General features: G+C 34.3%; 3 protein-coding genes and 1 non-coding gene across 4 annotated transcripts; all 4 read left to right on the top strand. All coding sequences in view use genetic code 12, as the record gives it.

The window, feature by feature from the left end:
* Positions 1–3,612: 3,612 nt before the first annotated feature.
* Positions 3,613–3,697, top strand: CTRG_06437. The gene has a single exon. It is a non-coding gene; the product is annotated as a tRNA-Lys (tRNA).
* A 426-nt stretch (positions 3,698–4,123) lies between these two features.
* CTRG_02502 (uncharacterized protein) lies at positions 4,124–5,389 on the top strand (the record flags this gene model as incomplete). Its single annotated transcript, XM_002548159.1, has 1 exon — positions 4,124–5,389. The coding sequence occupies one exon, from the start codon at positions 4,124–4,126 to the stop codon at positions 5,387–5,389; it is 1,266 nt and encodes a 421-aa protein (XP_002548205.1).
* A 1,152-nt stretch (positions 5,390–6,541) lies between these two features.
* On the top strand, positions 6,542–12,193 carry FAS2 (trifunctional fatty acid synthase subunit; the record flags this gene model as incomplete). The annotated part of the gene is made up of 1 exon (XM_002548158.1): positions 6,542–12,193. One exon carries the CDS (start codon positions 6,542–6,544, stop codon positions 12,191–12,193), a length of 5,652 nt encoding a protein of 1,883 aa, XP_002548204.1.
* A 345-nt stretch (positions 12,194–12,538) lies between these two features.
* Positions 12,539–18,289, top strand: SEC7 (Arf family guanine nucleotide exchange factor; the record flags this gene model as incomplete). The annotated part of the gene is made up of 1 exon (XM_002548157.1): positions 12,539–18,289. The coding sequence occupies one exon, from the start codon at positions 12,539–12,541 to the stop codon at positions 18,287–18,289; it is 5,751 nt and encodes a 1,916-aa protein (XP_002548203.1).
* Between the last annotated feature and the right edge of the window lie 799 nt (positions 18,290–19,088).

The raw sequence follows: 19,088 nt of genomic DNA, 5'->3' as shown, positions 1-19,088 counted from the left end.
TCGATATTCTGAATCAACTTATTCTTCTTTAAACTAGAAATACTGTCAATAAGAATAGGGAATTTCAAATGAAACAAGGAGTTGCTTTGGATTGGATTGAATTGGATTGGATGGATGATTGCTGGGAAACAATAAATGTAAGCTCACTTCTCCGTTTCTTTTATATATATATATGTATATGTGAAACTACCCTTTATTTTTTGTTTATACTTTCTCTATCAAATGGTAGATGTAGTAGAAGTAGTATATGTGTATAATATGGAGAATCTGTAGAACTATTTGAAATCGTCCTTTCTTCTCTTTAATTCACTTGATGTTGTATTTTAATCTATAAATGATGAAATATAACAACCCTTTCTGTAAAAAAAAAAAATTCTGTCTCGCTTTCTGGTTCTGACACTGGCTGACTGGCTGACTGAATATCTCTGTCTCTGTAGTGATTTTTGGAGAATCGTCTTTCTCTTTCTATTTCTCTTTCTCCTCCCAGTTTAATTTACAATAATCAAGGGTAGAATATCAATAATAATGGAAATCCAATGGAGACAAGATGATGGATTTATAAAAATAAAATAATAATCGATATGTATGAATATAACCCTGGGAGTGTCCCTCTGTTAATTAAATACAAGAAAAAGACAAAACAAAAAAAAAATATCTATATGTATAGCTAGATAGATAGATAGATAGATATTAATTTGACAAGTTTTTTTTTATTTAATATATTTTTTCAGTATATATATTTCTATCCAATCCCAATTTAATTATTATTCCTATTATTCTAACTATTCTTATTGTGATGCTAGTATTATTTTGAAAATTCCTTGAAAATCTCAAAACTTATTCATCAACTTCATCTTCAACTTCAGCTTCAACTTCAACTGCTTGACAAATAAATTTAATTTTGAAAAATTACACATAGCCACAGGGACACGACCCGTTATTTCTTTTTTTTCATTATTTTATTTTTTCCAACGCCCCCATTTAGTTTGGCCCCCCAATTTTTGTGCTATTAATTTCGTTGCTTACATGCAGGCCATGCATACATTAATTAATAATTAATGTAATCTTTTTTGAACTCAGTCCACACACACACACATTATCTTGTCTTATACACACTTTGTCTCTTCTATATGATCACCTCGTTCATTCGTAACTACTTGGGATAAGGAGAATCAGATAGTATGTGTGTGAGACATGATTGCTAATTATGATGTCACTGATCAACCAAAGTGAAAGTGAATTAACTCGTAAGACATCTCATCAATCTTCGTAACCAAAAGAGATCCTGTTCATTATTTCCCCGTTGACCCATTTTTTGTTGTTGTTGTTGTTGTTGGTTTTGTTCTTCTTTTTTTTTCAGCCAACTGTATCACCCCTCTCTTTAGTATCATACAGTACATTCCTTCGTGCTTGAATTAAATTTCATCTTCATCTTCCCGCCCCCTTGAACAATAAGATGGGCCTGGAATCTTGAATTGTCATTTATATTTTTAGTTTACGTCTTTGAATAAGAAAAAAAAAAAAAGAAAGAAAAAAAAAAGAAGGGAACAATCATTCCGATGTTGACGGGGCTACGAATTATATCCGGTGTATTATTTCCATACTTTATTAGATCATGTTGGAGATAGAAGATATTCACTGTTTTGTTGCCTGAATATGTTGTATGTATGACCCAATGTGTAAGTATGAGTATGAGGGTGAAAGGGTGAGGGTGAATAATCCGTAGTTTCATTCATATTTAGTATACAGCTCTTCGTAACGATGTGCAATCATAAATAGCAAATTAATCCTCACCGCTTTTTACACAAAATCTATGAAATGACAAGAGTGCTTCTGTCTGTACTATCTTTTATTAACACTCTTCATCGTTTTGCTTCATCTTTAAAACATGAACGATCAAGTTGAACAAATACAAAAAAAAGTAGAATCCCATTTCTTTGTAATTTTTGTTTTTGTTCTTAGTTTGTTAGTTTGTTCATTCGTTCGTTGTGGTCTGGTGACACAATATTACCTATGCTGGATAAAACAAAAGACTTGCCCACACTCAATCTCACTCACCATAGACATTGAACATTGGACATTCACCACCACCACCACCACCACTTTCTTGGTTAGTAAACTATTCTGTTTGTGATCAATAATTACGTCAGTGGCATATGTACACAGTAGACTACGCTACATAGACCCATCATCATTATTATTATTTTTATTATTGTTATATTTTTTTTTTCTAATTCCCTACTTCTCGGCTAAAAATTGGCAACACTAAGCAGAAATTCCGTTAGGAATTATTCATCCATTTCCAGTATGCATAACAGTACAAGTATTAGAGAGTTAAAAAGAACGTTAATATAATATACTAAAATAGAACATTCTACTATTACCGATTCCTTGATCTCTGAGTACACTCATTCACAAAGTCAGTACTTTTGATTGCTCTCTCTCTTTCTCATCAAGATATGAATCGGAAAAAAGAAAAAAATAATAATGATACCAATACCAATAATAATAATAATAATTGGATTTGGTGTATAGTTCCGCGAATCTTAGTTTAGTCAATTTCCGATACCCACACACACAAAGAAAAAAAAGAAAAATCGACTCATACTTAATTCATCATTGAATGTGAGATTTTTTTTTTTTTTTGTTTGTTTCCATTGCTTACTAATTTCGCAGCAATTTTTCATACATGAAAGAATCACAATTTCATGCAAATGATAAGAATATAGGCTTGGTCATTTGAGTATCTAATCATGAAATTGCAATTCAAAAGTATTTTATAATTCTGGTGTTCCTGATTCCTTTTTCCTTTTTTCTCTTTGACGAGATTAAAAACGGAAATATTAGTTGGTCACTGAAATGTGGTAGCATCGGAATATGAAAGTGGCAAAAATGTAATCAAGGACATTCGCCTCCCTCCCCCTTTTATCATGATCATACTTTAGAGAAACAATAGTAAAATTTAATTTTGAATAAGATGTGTTCTTGAACTATTGTGTAGAATAAGCCTTGAAATATTTGTGGTACTAACAAATATTGTTTCTTTATAGGGATATTTCTCAAATAAATAATTCATGATTCTGATATCTACCATTTCAGGAACTTTCTAGAATGGTATATATTTTTATATTTATTAAATCACACAGTGGAGAAAATAATTAAAGTTTGGTTAGTCTTTCAAAGGGGAAAATCATTGTTTTAATGCATGGCTTAGTTCTGGTCTCCAATACAAGTTCTGAATTTGTCCAAAGGTTCATAATGAATCAACATACTAGATATAATTTACTGTGTATTATAATATATGTTCTGCAATTAATAGAATACTATGCATACCTAAAATTTGCTCACACTTTTTTATGTTTATTAAACATTTTATAACAATATTTTAACCAAATTATGTGAAAATTCAAGACAGCAATGAAGTTAAAACTGCATATCAAACAAATCTAGAAATATGTTAAGTTTAACTTTTGACTTACTGTGAGTCTAGTAATAACTTATTTTTATGATTTAAAAAGTCATAGGACAAGGATTATCTCTCAATATCATTGAACATTCTCATTAAATAAGACAATCAAAACCAGACACTTGGAATACACTTTCAACAAAACAGCCTGGCTAGCTCAATCGGTAGAGCATTTGACTCTTAGAAATATTGGTCATCAAAAGGTTGCGGGTTCGAGCCCCGCGTTGGGCTTTTCTTTTTTCGTTATTTTAACATTGATTTGTTTTTTGCCATTTAAAAGAAAGATGGTGAACAGTAGGGTATTTATATAAAAGATGAAGATTAACTACCACCATGTCCATTACTTTTTGATCATATTATTTATGACAGGTACGACCAAGTTACGGCATTCCATTTCGCCGTAGTAAAAAAATTTTTTTTTCTATAACGTTTAACTTGTTTTGTGTTCACTGATCTTTTAGATAATTTTTCTTTTTTCCTCTCTTTATTGATCTTAAAGTATACCGAAAACCGGAGGACAACACCCACAGTTTTATTTGTCCGAAGAAGAAGAATGTGATTTCTATATAAACTCACAATAATATAAATTAAGCAAAAATAGAAAATTGTGATCAACTTTATTAAGTCTTTTCTATTATACATTATCAACTATAAGTTATGTTATCTCAGTTACCACAGGAAATTATTGAAATTATACTTAATAATCTTCATCAAGATGAATTACTTCAAGTTTCTCAAGTTAATAAATATTTCAGATCATTAACTTTACCGAGATTATTTTCTGTTGTTTTGATAGATTCAAGTCCTAAATTATTTAGAAAAGATACTGAATCATTAAAACAATATCAAGAATTAAGAGGTGTATTTAAATTAGAAGATAAATTTGTTCGTGCTGTTAATATATCTTCAGTTTATTGTTTAAAATTATTTTTCAAATTATTAGTTGATAATCCAGAATATGGGAAATTCATCAGAATAATTCATGTTGAAAATCTACCTGATATTCCTGATTTAGATATGTTTGGTTTTTTAAAAACAAGTTTGAAATTCATGTCAAGATTGAATGTATTTAATTGGAATCATGAATATCCCATTCCAATGTCTTTATTTATGAATAATCATGAATTGATTGCAGTTAATGGCAATATAACTAGTGATGAAACCACAGAGTTTAATAATTTTAAATTGAATGAAGCTGTTGTGACTAATAGTAAATTTAATGTTAATAATTTGGAAAAAATCACTATTAGAAATATAGATATGAATGAAATCACTGGTGATTTGACAAATTTAAAATCATTAACAATAGAAAATTGTACTAATGATTCATGTTTCTTACTTAATTTAGATGTTAATGCTCCACTTCTTGAAGAATTATCTATAACTGTTGATGAACAACCATGCTTAACCAAAATATTCAGTTCTTTGACTTTGAAAACTTTGAAATTATCTATCCTTAATCATTGTAATATCATTCGAGTTAGTCAAATTTTGAAAAATATTAATAACAATATATCAAGATTAGAAATAACTAATCAACTTGATAGATCAAGTTTTAAATTATTACTGAAATTTCATAATTTGAATTATTTACATGTTTCAATACTTGAAAAAGATATTTATGAATTACTATCAGTTTTAAATCATGTTAAATTTTTATCATTAAATATTCTTGAAGCTACTGAAAGAAGAAATTGTTTAATTGCTAATGAATATTGGGATTGTTCAACAATGATTGATGAAAATCAAATCAAATATACTGATTTTACATTAGAATATCATAGAAAATTATCATATTTAAAATGGATCCGATTTCAAGGAAATGATAATACATATATTTTTGAATGTAATCAAATTGATCCAATAATTTATAGAGAAGGATTCCATCATTATTTTGATAATTTAGTAAATACATTAATATAAAAACAACAACAAAAACAAGATTTGTCTTTAGAAATAACAAGAATGTAGATCATTTGAAATAGTCCCGGAATTACATCAATTATAATCAATTAAAATGATTGTTATACCAGGGTGGAGATGATCAGAAAAAGTATTTATTCTTCCAAAGCAAAAGTGTTCTCTTGAACCATTTTAAACTGAAAATAACCGAATATAATCAGGGTAAATGAGAAGGCTGTAAGCTTTGGGGGAGGTTTGAGGTGTTTAAAACTACAATTGATGACAGAATAGAAATGGTATGTGTATATATTGAACGTAGTATACACTGTTGTTGTTGTTATGGAACAATAAGAGAAAGAAGAAGAAGAACAAGAAGAAAGTGATAGGAACAAGTGAAAATTTTTTTCTTCCTTTAGTTTTCTGTCAGTTGTACATCATCGAGAGATAATGCGTGTGTGTGTGTGTGTGTGTGTGTGTGTGTGTGTGTGTGTGTGTGTGTGTGTGTGTGTGTGTGTGTGTGTGTGTGTGTAAGAGACACAATGTCGGAAAACGACATCGGATTAAAGGTGCCACGACATTGTACGCGTGTCTTTTGCACAAATGTCACAAAACCAGAAAAGACTCAACAAACGAGAATTGCAATTTATTTTTGTTGGTTTGTTGAAACAACAAATGCAAGAAAGTTGTTGGGAGGTAATAGACACACACACAGCCGAATAGCCAATCAGATTGCTGCTAATTCAGTATTATAGTGAACTAGACTTCTACACTGATAGCAACATCTTATCCTTGTATAGTAGGTACTACAAGGTGTATACACCCTACACTATCATTAACCCCCCCTGACAGTATATGAGAGGGATTCCTCGGAGTTTTTTTTTCCTTTGTCATTTTCGCGGTAATTTCTGATTTTTTTTTTTGGGTAAAACAAAGGCAGGAAATTTTTCATCCAGTACACTACAGTACAAAGAAAATAAAAAAAAAGCAACGGCCAAAATAAAATAGAAACAAATAAAAAAAAAAAAATTTAAACGTTTCCGTAATCTCCCACAATCGTATAAAAACAAACCATTATCTTTTTATCTAATTAGAAAAAATTTTCTTTTTTCCATTTTTATATTACTTTGAAACTTCTCTTGATTTTCAACTAATTCTACTTAGACAAAACCAATCATGAAGCCAGAGATTGAACAAGAATTATCCCACACTTTGTTAACCGAATTGTTAGCTTATCAATTCGCTTCTCCAGTTAGATGGATCGAAACTCAAGATGTCTTTTTAAAACAACACAACACCGAAAGAATCATCGAAATTGGTCCTTCTCCAACCTTGGCTGGTATGGCCAACAGAACCATCAAGGCCAAATACGAATCTTATGACGCTGCTTTGTCTTTACAAAGAGAAGTTTTGTGTTACTCCAAGGATGCTAAGGAAATCTACTATAAACCAGATCCAGCAGATCTTGCTCCAAAAGAAGAACCAAAGAAAGAAGAAGCTGCTGCTACTCCAGCTGCCGCCGCCCCAGCTGCTGCTGCTGCTGCTCCAGTTGCTGCTGCCCCAGCACCAGCTGCCGCTGCCGGTCCTGTTGAATCTATTCCAGATGAACCAGTTAAGGCTTCTTTGTTGATCCATGTTTTGGTTGCTCAAAAATTAAAGAAACCATTAGATGCTGTTCCAATGTCCAAAGCTATTAAAGATTTGGTCAACGGTAAATCCACTGTCCAAAATGAAATTCTTGGTGATTTAGGTAAAGAATTCGGTTCAACTCCAGAAAAACCAGAAGATACCCCATTGGAAGAATTGGCCGAACAATTCCAAGACTCTTTCAGCGGTCAATTGGGTAAAACTTCTACTTCTTTGATTGGTAGATTGATGTCTTCTAAAATGCCTGGTGGTTTCTCAATCACTACTGCTAGAAAATACTTGGAATCTAGATTTGGTTTGGGTTCTGGTAGACAAGATTCCGTTTTGTTGGTTGCTTTGACCAATGAACCAGCTGCTAGATTGGGTTCTGAAGCTGAAGCTAAAACTTTCTTGGATACTATGGCTCAAAAATACGCCTCTTCTGCTGGTATTTCATTGACTTCTGCATCTGCTGGTGCTGGTGCCGGAGGTGCTGCAGGTGGTGCCGTTGTTGACAGTGCTGCTTTGGATGCTTTGACTGCTGAAAACAAGAAATTGGCTAGACAACAATTGGAAGTTTTGGCTAGATACTTGCAAGTCGACTTGAACCAAGGTGCTAAATCTTACATCAAAGAAAAAGAAGCTTCTGCTGTATTGCAAAAAGAATTGGACTTGTGGGAAGCTGAACATGGTGAATTCTACGCCAAGGGTATTAAACCAACTTTCTCCTCTTTGAAAGCAAGAACCTACGATTCATACTGGAATTGGGCTAGACAAGATGTTTTATCCATGTACTTTGACATCATTTTTGGTAAATTGACTTCTGTCGACAGAGAAACCATCAACCAATGTATTCAAATTATGAACAGATCAAACCCAACTTTGATTAAATTCATGCAATACCACATTGACCACTGTCCAGAATACAAGGGTGAAACCTATAAATTGGCCAAGAGATTGGGTCAACAATTGATTGACAACTGTAAACAAACCTTGACTGAAGACCCAGTTTACAAAGATGTTTCCAGAATCACTGGTCCAAAAACTACCGTCAGTGCTAAAGGTAACATTGAATACGAAGAAGCCGAAAAGGATTCCGTTAGAAAATTCGAACAATATGTTTACGAAATGGCTCAAGGTGGTGAAATGACCAAGATTGCCCAACCAACTATTCAAGAAGATTTGGCTAGAGTATACAAAGCCATTTCCAAACAAGCTTCCAGAGAAAGCAAATTAGAATTACAAAAGGTCTACGAACAATTATTGAAGGTTGTTGCTGGTTCTACTGAAATTGAAACTCAACAATTAACCAAAGACATTTTACAAGCTCCAACTGGTGCTAACACCCCAACCGATGAAGATGAAATCTCCACTGCTGATTCAGATGATGAAATCGCTTCATTGCCAGATAAGACTGCTATTTCTCAACCAGTCTCTTCTACCGTCCCACATCAAACTATTCCATTCTTGCACATTCAAAAGAAAACCAACGATGGTTGGGAATACGACCGTAAGTTATCTGCCCTTTACTTGGATGGTTTGGAATCCGCTGCTGTCAATGGTCTTACTTTCAAAGACAAATATGTTTTAGTTACCGGTGCTGGTGCTGGTTCCATTGGTGCCGAAATCTTGCAAGGTTTGATTAGTGGTGGTGCTAAAGTTGTTGTTACCACTTCTAGATTCTCCAAGAAGGTTACCGAATATTACCAAAACATGTATGCCAGATATGGTGCTGCTGGTTCTACTTTGATTGTTGTCCCATTCAACCAAGGTTCTAAACAAGATGTTGACGCTTTAGTTGAATACATTTACAACGATCCAAAGAAGGGTGGTTTAGGTTGGGACTTGGATGCCATTATCCCATTCGCTGCTATTCCAGAAAATGGTAACGGTATTGACAACATTGATTCCAGATCCGAATTTGCCCACAGAATCATGTTGACCAATCTTTTGAGATTGTTGGGTGCTGTCAAATCCAAGAAGACTACCGACACCAGACCAGCTCAATGTATTTTGCCAATGTCTCCAAACCATGGTACTTTTGGTTTCGATGGTTTGTATTCCGAATCCAAGATTTCCTTGGAAACTTTGTTCAACAGATGGTACTCTGAAGATTGGGGTTCCAAATTGACTGTTTGTGGTGCTGTTATTGGTTGGACCAGAGGTACTGGTTTGATGAGTGCCAACAACATCATTGCCGAAGGTATTGAAAAGATGGGTGTTAGAACTTTCTCTCAAAAGGAAATGGCTTTCAACATTTTAGGTTTGATGACTCCAGACATTGTCAAATTATGTCAAGAAGAACCAGTTATGGCCGACTTGAACGGTGGTTTGCAATTTATTGAAAACTTGAAAGACTTTACTTCTAAATTGAGATCCGACTTAATGGAATCCGCTGAAGTCAGAAGAGCCGTTTCTATTGAATCTGCTATTGAACAAAAAGTTGTCAATGGTGATAATGTTGATGCTAACTACTCTAAGGTTACTGTTCAACCAAGAGCTAACATGAAATTCGACTTCCCAACCTTGAAATCTTATGATGATATCAAGAAAATTGCCCCAGAATTGGAAGGTATGTTGGATTTGGAATCCGTTATTGTTGTTACTGGTTTCGCTGAAGTTGGTCCATGGGGTAACGCCAGAACTAGATGGGAAATGGAAGCCCATGGTGAATTCTCTTTGGAAGGTGCCATTGAAATGGCCTGGATTATGGGTTTCATTAAATACCATAACGGTAACTTGAAGGGTAAACCATACTCTGGTTGGGTTGATGCCAAGACTCAAACTCCAATTGATGACAAAGACATCAAAGCTAAGTATGAAGAAGAAATTTTGGAACACTCTGGTATTAGATTGATTGAACCAGAATTGTTCCATGGCTACGATCCAAAGAAGAAACAAATGATTCAAGAAATTGTTGTCCAACACGACTTGGAACCATTTGAAGCTTCTAAGGAAACTGCTGAACAATACAAACACGAACACGGTGACAAGTGTGAAATCTTTGAAATTGAAGAATCTGGTGAATACACCGTTAGAATCTTGAAAGGTGCTACTTTGTTTGTTCCAAAGGCTTTGAGATTTGACAGATTGGTTGCTGGTCAAATTCCAACAGGTTGGGATGCTCGTACCTATGGTATTCCAGAAGATACCATCAGTCAAGTTGATCCAATCACTTTGTATGTCTTGGTTGCCACTGTTGAAGCCTTATTATCAGCTGGTATCACCGACCCATACGAATTCTATAAATACGTCCACGTTTCAGAAGTTGGTAACTGTTCTGGTTCCGGTATGGGTGGTGTCTCTGCTTTGAGAGGTATGTTCAAGGACAGATATGCTGATAGACCAGTTCAAAACGATATCTTGCAAGAATCTTTCATCAATACCATGTCTGCTTGGGTTAACATGTTGTTGTTGTCTTCTTCCGGTCCAATCAAGACCCCAGTTGGTGCTTGTGCCACTGCTGTTGAATCTGTTGATATTGGTGTTGAAACTATTTTGTCTGGTAAGGCTAAGGTTGTTATGGTTGGTGGTTACGATGATTTCCAAGAAGAAGGTTCTTATGAATTCGCCAACATGAATGCTACCTCCAACTCTCTTGACGAATTTGCTCACGGTAGAACTCCAAAGGAAATGTCCAGACCAACTACCACTACTAGACATGGTTTCATGGAAGCTCAAGGTTCTGGTATCCAAGTTATTATGACTGCTGATTTGGCCATTAAGATGGGTGTTCCAATTCACGCTGTTTTGGCTATGTCTGCTACTGCTACTGATAAGATTGGTAGATCTGTTCCAGCTCCAGGTAAAGGTATTTTGACCACTGCCAGAGAACATCACGGTAACTTGAAATACCCATCTCCAATCTTGAACATCAAATACAGAAAGAGACAATTGAATGCTAGATTGGAACAAATCAAAGCTTGGGAAGAATCCGAAATTGCTTACTTACAAGAAGAAGCTGAATTGGCCAAGGAAGAAATGGGTAATGAATTCTCCATGCACGAATTCTTGAAGGAAAGAACTGAAGAAGTTTACCGTGAATCCAAGAGACAAGTTTCTGATGCCAAGAAACAATGGGGTAACCAATTCTTCAAATCTGATCCAAGAATCGCTCCATTGAGAGGTTCCTTGGCTGCTTTCAACTTGACCATTGATGATCTTGATGTTGCTTCCTTCCATGGTACTTCCACTGTTGCCAATGATAAGAATGAATCTGCTACTATCAACAGTATGATGAAACACTTGGGTAGATCAGAAGGTAACCCAGTTTTCGGTGTCTTCCAAAAATACTTAACTGGTCATCCAAAGGGTGCTGCTGGTGCTTGGATGTTGAATGGTGCTATTCAAATCTTGGAATCTGGTATTGTTCCAGGTAACAGAAATGCCGATAACGTTGATAAAGTCTTGGAAGAATACGAATACGTCTTGTACCCATCTAGATCCATTCAAACTGATGGTATTAAAGCTGTTTCCGTCACTTCTTTCGGTTTCGGTCAAAAAGGTGCTCAAGCTGTTGTTGTCCACCCAGACTACTTGTACGCTGTTTTGGACAGATCTACTTATGAAGACTATGCTGTTAGAGTTTCTGCCAGAAACAAGAAGACTTACCGTTACATGCATAATGCTATTACTAGAAACACTATGTTTGTTGCTAAGGATAAGGCTCCATATGCTGATGAATTAGAACAACCAGTTTACTTGGATCCATTAGCTCGTGTTGAAAACGCTAAAGAAAAACTTGTTTTCAGCAACAAGGGTATTCAATCTAACCAAGCTTATACTGGTGAAAATGCCAGAAACACTGCCAAGGCTTTAGCTTCTTTGAACAAATCCTCTAAAGGTGTTGGTGTTGATGTTGAATTATTATCTGCCATCAACTTGGAAAATGAAACTTTTATTGAAAGAAACTTCACTGCTGGTGAAGTTGAATACTGTACCAAGACTTCTAGTCCACAAGCTTCATTCACTGGTACTTGGTCAGCCAAAGAAGCTGTTTTCAAAGCTTTAGGTGTTGAATCCAAGGGTGCTGGTGCTAGTTTGATTGATATTGAAATCACTCGTGACGTCAATGGTGCTCCACAAGTTTCTTTACACGGTGATGCTGCCAAAGCTGCTGCTAAAGCTGGTGTTAAGAATGTCAAGATTTCTATCTCCCATGATGACTTCCAAGCCACTGCTGTTGCATTAAGTGAATTTTAGAGTATGTAGTTATTAGAGTACGTTTTATAATTAGAATAGATATTACATTATTGTTGTCTAATTTAGAAAAATCAATCTGTGCGTGCAAAATGGCGAGAAAATTCAACACAACACAAAGGAGAAAAAAAGAAAATGGTAAAGGAGGAAGTGAGTGGGTTGTCTGTCTGTCTGCACAACACAAGTAATCTATTTTTTTTTTTTCTTCCAACGAATTTTCCTTGAATAATAAACAACAAACTGTAATCCTAGACAGAGAGAAAAAAAGAAGAAAAAATAAAAAAAAAAATAACAGTCAAATCAAAATTCAAGACAACACAATATTGTTTAGATAAGATCATCAACTCAATGTCGGAACAAGAAGAATCTCAAAGGACTGAACCTTCTCCAGTACCGAAAGAAAGTGTTGAATTAACCAAAGAAGAAGATACAGAAGAACAAACTAAAGGTGAGCAACAACAAGAAGAAGAAGGACAACCTGAAGAATTGGAGAATGGCAACAAAACCCTGAATGGCGTTGATTCTCATGATCCAGAAGAAATCAAAGATGAACAACAACAAATTGAAGATGATGATACAAGTAAGGAAAAAGATGAAAATGAAGAAGTCAATTCTAAATCAGAAGTTTTGCCAGAAGAATCCACTTCAAGTGAACAGCCTGTAAACATTGATAGTTCGGATAAAGGTGAAACAGAATCGTTGGACAATAACACAAAAGAAGTGCCAGATTCAGAAAACCTAGAAAGCAAAGAAGGCGAACAAGAAGCAAATGGCGAGCAAGAAACCAATGGTGACCAAGACATAAATGGTGAATCAGAAACGGCCATTGCTGAAACTAAAGACGATAAACCTGAAGAAGAATCAAAACCGGAAACGCAATCAACAGATGCACCAGAGACAGCTACTCCTGTACCAGAAACTGTAAAAGTGACATCACCTGAAGGACTGACATCAATTCCAAGCACTCCTGTATCCAATCGTAATCGTCAACATTCAATTTTGTCAATTGGATCCAGTGGAACTGTGGATAATGCTCAAATTTTTAAGAAAACTTTTGAAACTATTCTTGCATCTAAAGAAGCCAAAAAGGACGAGAACTTTAAGGCTCTTATTCAACAGTCTCTTGATTCCTTGAACAATTCCGATTCTAGAAACCCCCAGATCATTTTCAATGCTTTGAAAGCATGCTGTGAGACATCAAGTACCGATTTGAAATCCAAGGCTATTGATTTATTTGCCAAATTGTTTGATTATGCACAATTCGATAATCCAACTGAAAAAACCAAACTAACTAATGATTCTGTCAATGTTATATCTGCCTGCTTTGAAGGAGAAGGTACTGATCCTGAATTGGAATTACAAGTGGTTAGAGCATTGATGCATAGTATTCTTTTAATGCCATGCCATGGGGCTTCTTTGTTGCAAGCAGTAAGACAAATTTATAATGTATTTATCTTTTCATTAACTGCTAGAAATCAAGCTGTTGCCCAAGGTATTTTAACCCAAGTTATTGGTACTATTTTCCAAAGAGTTGAAGAATTTATGAAATTCAAGAGCAAGACAAGTAGTACTCCTAAATTAACTACTTCTTCTGAAGATGATGATGTGTTGGATGCCACTGTTGAACCTAATCAACCAACTGGGGAAAAACTTACTTTGAAAAGGTTGGAAAAATTAAATGATAGTCTTACTGACGCTGATCGTGAAAATAATTTTGCAAGTGAAACAGAAGAAGATTTAGCGGTTAAAGATGCATTTTTGGTATTCAGAGCCATGTGTAAGCTTTCCATTAAATCATTGGATTCTACCACTGTTGATATGAGATCCCATTCTGTGAGATCAAAATTATTATCTTTACATATTGTACACACCATTTTGAAGGAGCATATCGATATTTTCTTAAGTCGTGATGTTCTTCTTTTATCTACCAATTCCAATGAACAGATAAGATTAATTAATGCAGTAAGGCAGTACATTAACTTGGCACTTTCTAAGAATGCTGCTTCTGTCTTGGCTCCTGTTTTTGAAATTTCTTTGGAAATTTTCTGGCTTATTATTTCAAACTTAAGAGCTGAATTTAAAAGAGAGATACCCGTTTTCTGGGACGAAATTTATTTCCCAGTGGCAGAGATGAAAACATCTAGCCCCCACCAGAAGAGATATTTGTTATCGATAATAGAAAGATTATGTAACGATTCTCGTTGTATTATTGAATTTTATTTGAATTATGATTGTGATAGTAGCATGCCAAACATTTGTGAGAAATTGATTGATTATTTGACCAGATTATCGTTACAAAGAGTTGATGTTACTCCACAACAGAAATATGCTTTCCGAGAAAATAGAAGAAACGAGATTTCAGTTTATGACATTAACAAGATTTCCAATCTAACAAGTAAAACTATGTCATCGAAACCACCAGAACCAGAAATCTACAGTCTATTCCCATTAGAATATGCATTGAAAATGACATCTATTGGTTGTGCAGTTGCCTTTTTGCCTTCCTTATATTCATGGGCACAACGTGGATTGAATAATTCACCTACAAGAAATCCTTCTGTTGTTGGAGGGGATACAAACAATGGATCATACTTGTCACTTAGAAATAGATCAGATTCAACCAACACATCAATGAGTGCTTCTAGAAACCATTCTTTTGTCAATGGCGAATCTCTTGCATCTGAAAGTGATAATCCAGAACAGTTTGAAAATCAAAAACAAAGAAAAAAAGCATTGTTGGAAGGTATTCGTCAATTCAATCAAAAAGCAAAAAAAGGGTTGAACTATTTCATTACAAATGGATTTCTTGAATCTGATGATCCGGTTGTTATTGCTAAATTTCTTTTAGAAACTGATGGATTAGATAAAGCTGTCATTGGTGAATATCTTGGAGAAGGTGACGAAAAGAATATTGCTATTATGCATGCGTTTGTTGATGAAATGGAATTTGAAAACACCGAATTTGTGGATGCAATGAGACGATTCTTACAATCATTTAGATTACCAGGTGAAGCACAAAAGATTGATAGATTCATGTTGAAATTTGCCGAAAGATATGTTTTAGGTAACCCAGGTATTTTTGCCAACGCAGATGCTGCTTATATTTTGTCGTATTCTGTTATTATGTTGAATACCGATTTACATTCTCCACAAATCAAAAACAGAATGACTTTTGATAGTTTCGTTATGAATAATTCAGGAATCGATGATGGGAAAGATCTTCCAAGAGAATTTTTGGAAAAGATTTTCAATGAAATTCAAAGCAATGAAATTAAATTGCAATCAGAACAACACGCAGCATTATTAGCAGGTGATATTTCAGTTGCACCAAGCGGTGGTCAATCTATTAGTTTCTTTGGTGGACGTGATCTTACACGTGAAGCATATATTCACGCATCCAGAGAAATGGCTACTAAAACAGAGAAATTAATGAGAAATTTGGGCAAGAAATTGAGAACTGATAGTCTGGATGGAGTATTTTATGCTGCTACCAGTGTTTTACATGTTAAGTCCATTTTCGATACCTTATGGATGTCTATTTTGGCTGCTCTTACACCTCCATTCAAGGAATATGACGAGGATGATGTAAGTAAAGTTTGTCTTGAAGGTATTAAATTATCTATCCGTATTGCTTGTATGTTTGATTTAGACTATGCAAGAACTTCATTCATTAGTGCATTGGTTCAATTCCAAAATCTCAACAACTATCAAGAAATGAAACAAAAGAATGTTGAAGCCGTTCACATTATGTTGGATTTAGCTGTTTCTGAAGGAAACCATCTTGGTGGTGATGCATGGATACAAATTTTGACATCTATTTCTCAATTAGAGAGATTGCAATTAATTGCTCAAGGTGTGGATCAAGATTCTATTCCAGATGTTGCCATTGCCAAGTTAGTGACTAGAAATTCGATTGAAACCACCAGAACCAGCAGTAGTTTCTTTTCTTTCACATCTTCACAAACACCAGCCCAATCAGCTGCTAGTAAGTTCCACAATCAACATTTATCAGCCGAAGTTGCCAATTTATTGACCAAGACCGAGTTGGAAGTTGCTATTGATAAAGTATTTACAAATAGTGCCAACTTATCTGGTGAAAGCATTGTTGAATTTGTAAAGGCACTTTCTGAAGTTGCAAAAGAAGAGATTGATTCTTCTGGTCAAAGTGTTAACCCAAGAACATATTCATTACTGAAAGTTGTAGATATTTGTTACTACAACATGAATCGTATTCGTTTAGAATGGTCACATCTTTGGGCTGCAATGGGAGAGACCTTCAATGCTGTTGGTTGTCACACAAATCCAGCTATTCTGTTTTTTGCATTGGATTCATTGCGTCAATTATCGATGAGATTTTTTGAGATTGATGAATTGGCTCATTTCAAGTTTCAAAAAGAATTTTTAAAACCGTTTGAATATATTATTATCCATAACGATTCACTTGAAGTTAAGGACATGGTTTTGGAATGTGTCAATAATATGATTCTTGCTCGTGCTTCACAAATCAAATCTGGATGGAAGACTATATTTGGTGTTTGTACTGCTGCTGCCAAAGAAAACAAAGAATCACTAGTAATGAAATCTTATAAAATGGCTAACTGGATCAACAAAGAATATGTGGAAGAAGTTAGACAACAAGATTCGTTTTCAGATTTGGTTGTTTGCTTCACTGTATTGGCCAAGAATGAAAAGTTCCAAAGAATTAGTTTATTATCATTGGATGTGTTGTCTAGATTGATTCACGAAATTGCCCAATATACTGTTCTTAACGGAGCTCATGATTCCAACGGTAAATCGAAATCTAGTGACCCAGAGAATAACGAATTTTTGGTTAAATTATGGTTCCCTGTATTGTTTGGATTCCATGATATTATTATGACTGGTGAAGAATTAGAAGTCAGATCCAGAGCATTGACTTATTTGTTTGATGTTTTAATGAAATATGGTGAGTATTTTGATCTTGAATTTTGGGATGTCATTTGTCAGAACTTGTTGTTTCCAATTTTCCATGTTTTGAGTAATCATTGGGAAATTGGACTCGATGATCTCAACGATAAATTATCTGTTTGGTTATCGACGACTTTGATTCAGGCTTTAAAAAGTATGATTACTTTGTTTACTCATTATTTTGATGCTTTAAGCAGAATGCTCGATGGATACTTGGAGTTGATAATATCTTGTATTTGTCAAGAGAATGATACTATTGCAAGAATAGGTCGTGAATGCTTAACTTCTTTGCTTACTGAAAATGCTCAAAGTTTCAATAATGAACACTGGGGTAAGATAAGCGATGCTCTTGCCAACTTGTTTGAATTGACAACTGCTAAGGAATTGTTTACTTCTGATCCACTTCGAAACAAGAACCCTGACGAAAGTTTTGGTGACATGAGTAATGAAAATGGTCACGATGATAATGCTGATGAAATAGATGCAAATGATTCCAAGAGTAGTATTATTGATGATGCAGAAGAAAGATTGAAGAAATCCAAAGAGAAGTCTTCAATTGTGGTCAAGAGTGTTTTGCAATTATTGTTGATTCAAAGTTTATCCGAACTATTTGAAAATGACGACTTTTATGAAGGTGTACCATATGATTACTTGTTGAAAATGTCTGACTTGTTGAACAATAGTTATAATTTTGCTAAAAAGTTCAATGATGATTATGATTTGAGAGTCAGATTATGGAATGCTGGTATTATTGAAAGATTGCCAAATTTATTGAAACAAGAGTCTTCTTCCGCTGCTGTTTTCATCAACATCATGTTTAGAATGTACTGTGATGATGGTAAAGTTTCACCAGCTAACAAACAAACATTGATTAATAAAGTTGTTCCATTATGTAACACTATCCTTAAAAGATATTCCGAATTGGATGAAACTAACCAACAACGAAATATTTCCACCTGGAAACCAGTTATTGTTGAGATTTATGAAGGATATGTTGAGTTGGATGATGATGATTTTAGAAAACATGCTCCTGGTCTTTATTCATTGACCTTGAAATTGTTTTCCAAGAGTATTTCTGGAGATTTAAGAATGGCTTTGAAAGCATTCCTTACAAGAGTTGGTGAAGAATTTGTCAAAACATCGACCAATTGAATTTGGGCGCAATAAGATACAAATACATTGATGTTAATCTGTTCATATATATATATATATCTATAAACATGTGTGTATATTAAGTAAATAATAAGTATAAAACTAATAATTATAATATTATTGACAAGTAAATAATGTGAATGATATGAATGACATGCAAGTGATCATGAGTTATTTCCTTTAGTTTGTAGGTTACTTAATCATAGTGTATGTCAATCGCACCACAATTTCGTACCATTTGGGTTGGATTGGTGTCCCCTTTTTTACCCGGACTGGTAGTGCGTAAAACCACCACTCTAAATACTGCATATAGCCCCCAAAAAGGGAAGTCACTGAAAAAAAAACGAAAAAGCCAAAGTTCTGGAGCAAACTGAGCAAAAAAAAATTTTTTCTTTGTATTCTGGAATTTTTTTTTCAACGAACAGAAAAATTCAATACAATTTTTTTTCTTTCTTTCTTTTTTGGAAAGGAAGGAAAGAAGTATACAAAAAATGTCATTTCAAAATAAAGTATGTGTTAATTGAAATTGTCAAACAAGAGAAAGAAACATAAGAGCCATTGATAAAGGAGAGACAATCGAATTGTGGCTACGTTTTAATCCATAAGAATCAAAGTTAATGGGAGTTCTACTTTTTTTTTCAAATTTTTTTTTTTTTTTTTTTTGCAGTTGTGGAAAGAATTGGCAACAAGGGGGGGGGGGGAGAGGGAGTCTTAGGATTGAAAAATTTAATTGCATAAAACTATCAAGAGTAACTATTGGAATTGGAAAGAACATATGATAGGATGAATATTATACTAT

Source organism: Candida tropicalis (genome assembly GCF_000006335.3).
Source record: "Candida tropicalis MYA-3404 genomic scaffold supercont3.3, whole genome shotgun sequence".
Taxonomy (NCBI): Eukaryota; Fungi; Ascomycota; class Pichiomycetes; order Serinales; family Debaryomycetaceae; genus Candida; species Candida tropicalis.
The sequence above is the reverse complement of the archived record's forward strand: the minus strand, read 5'-3'. Positions and strand labels throughout refer to the sequence as shown.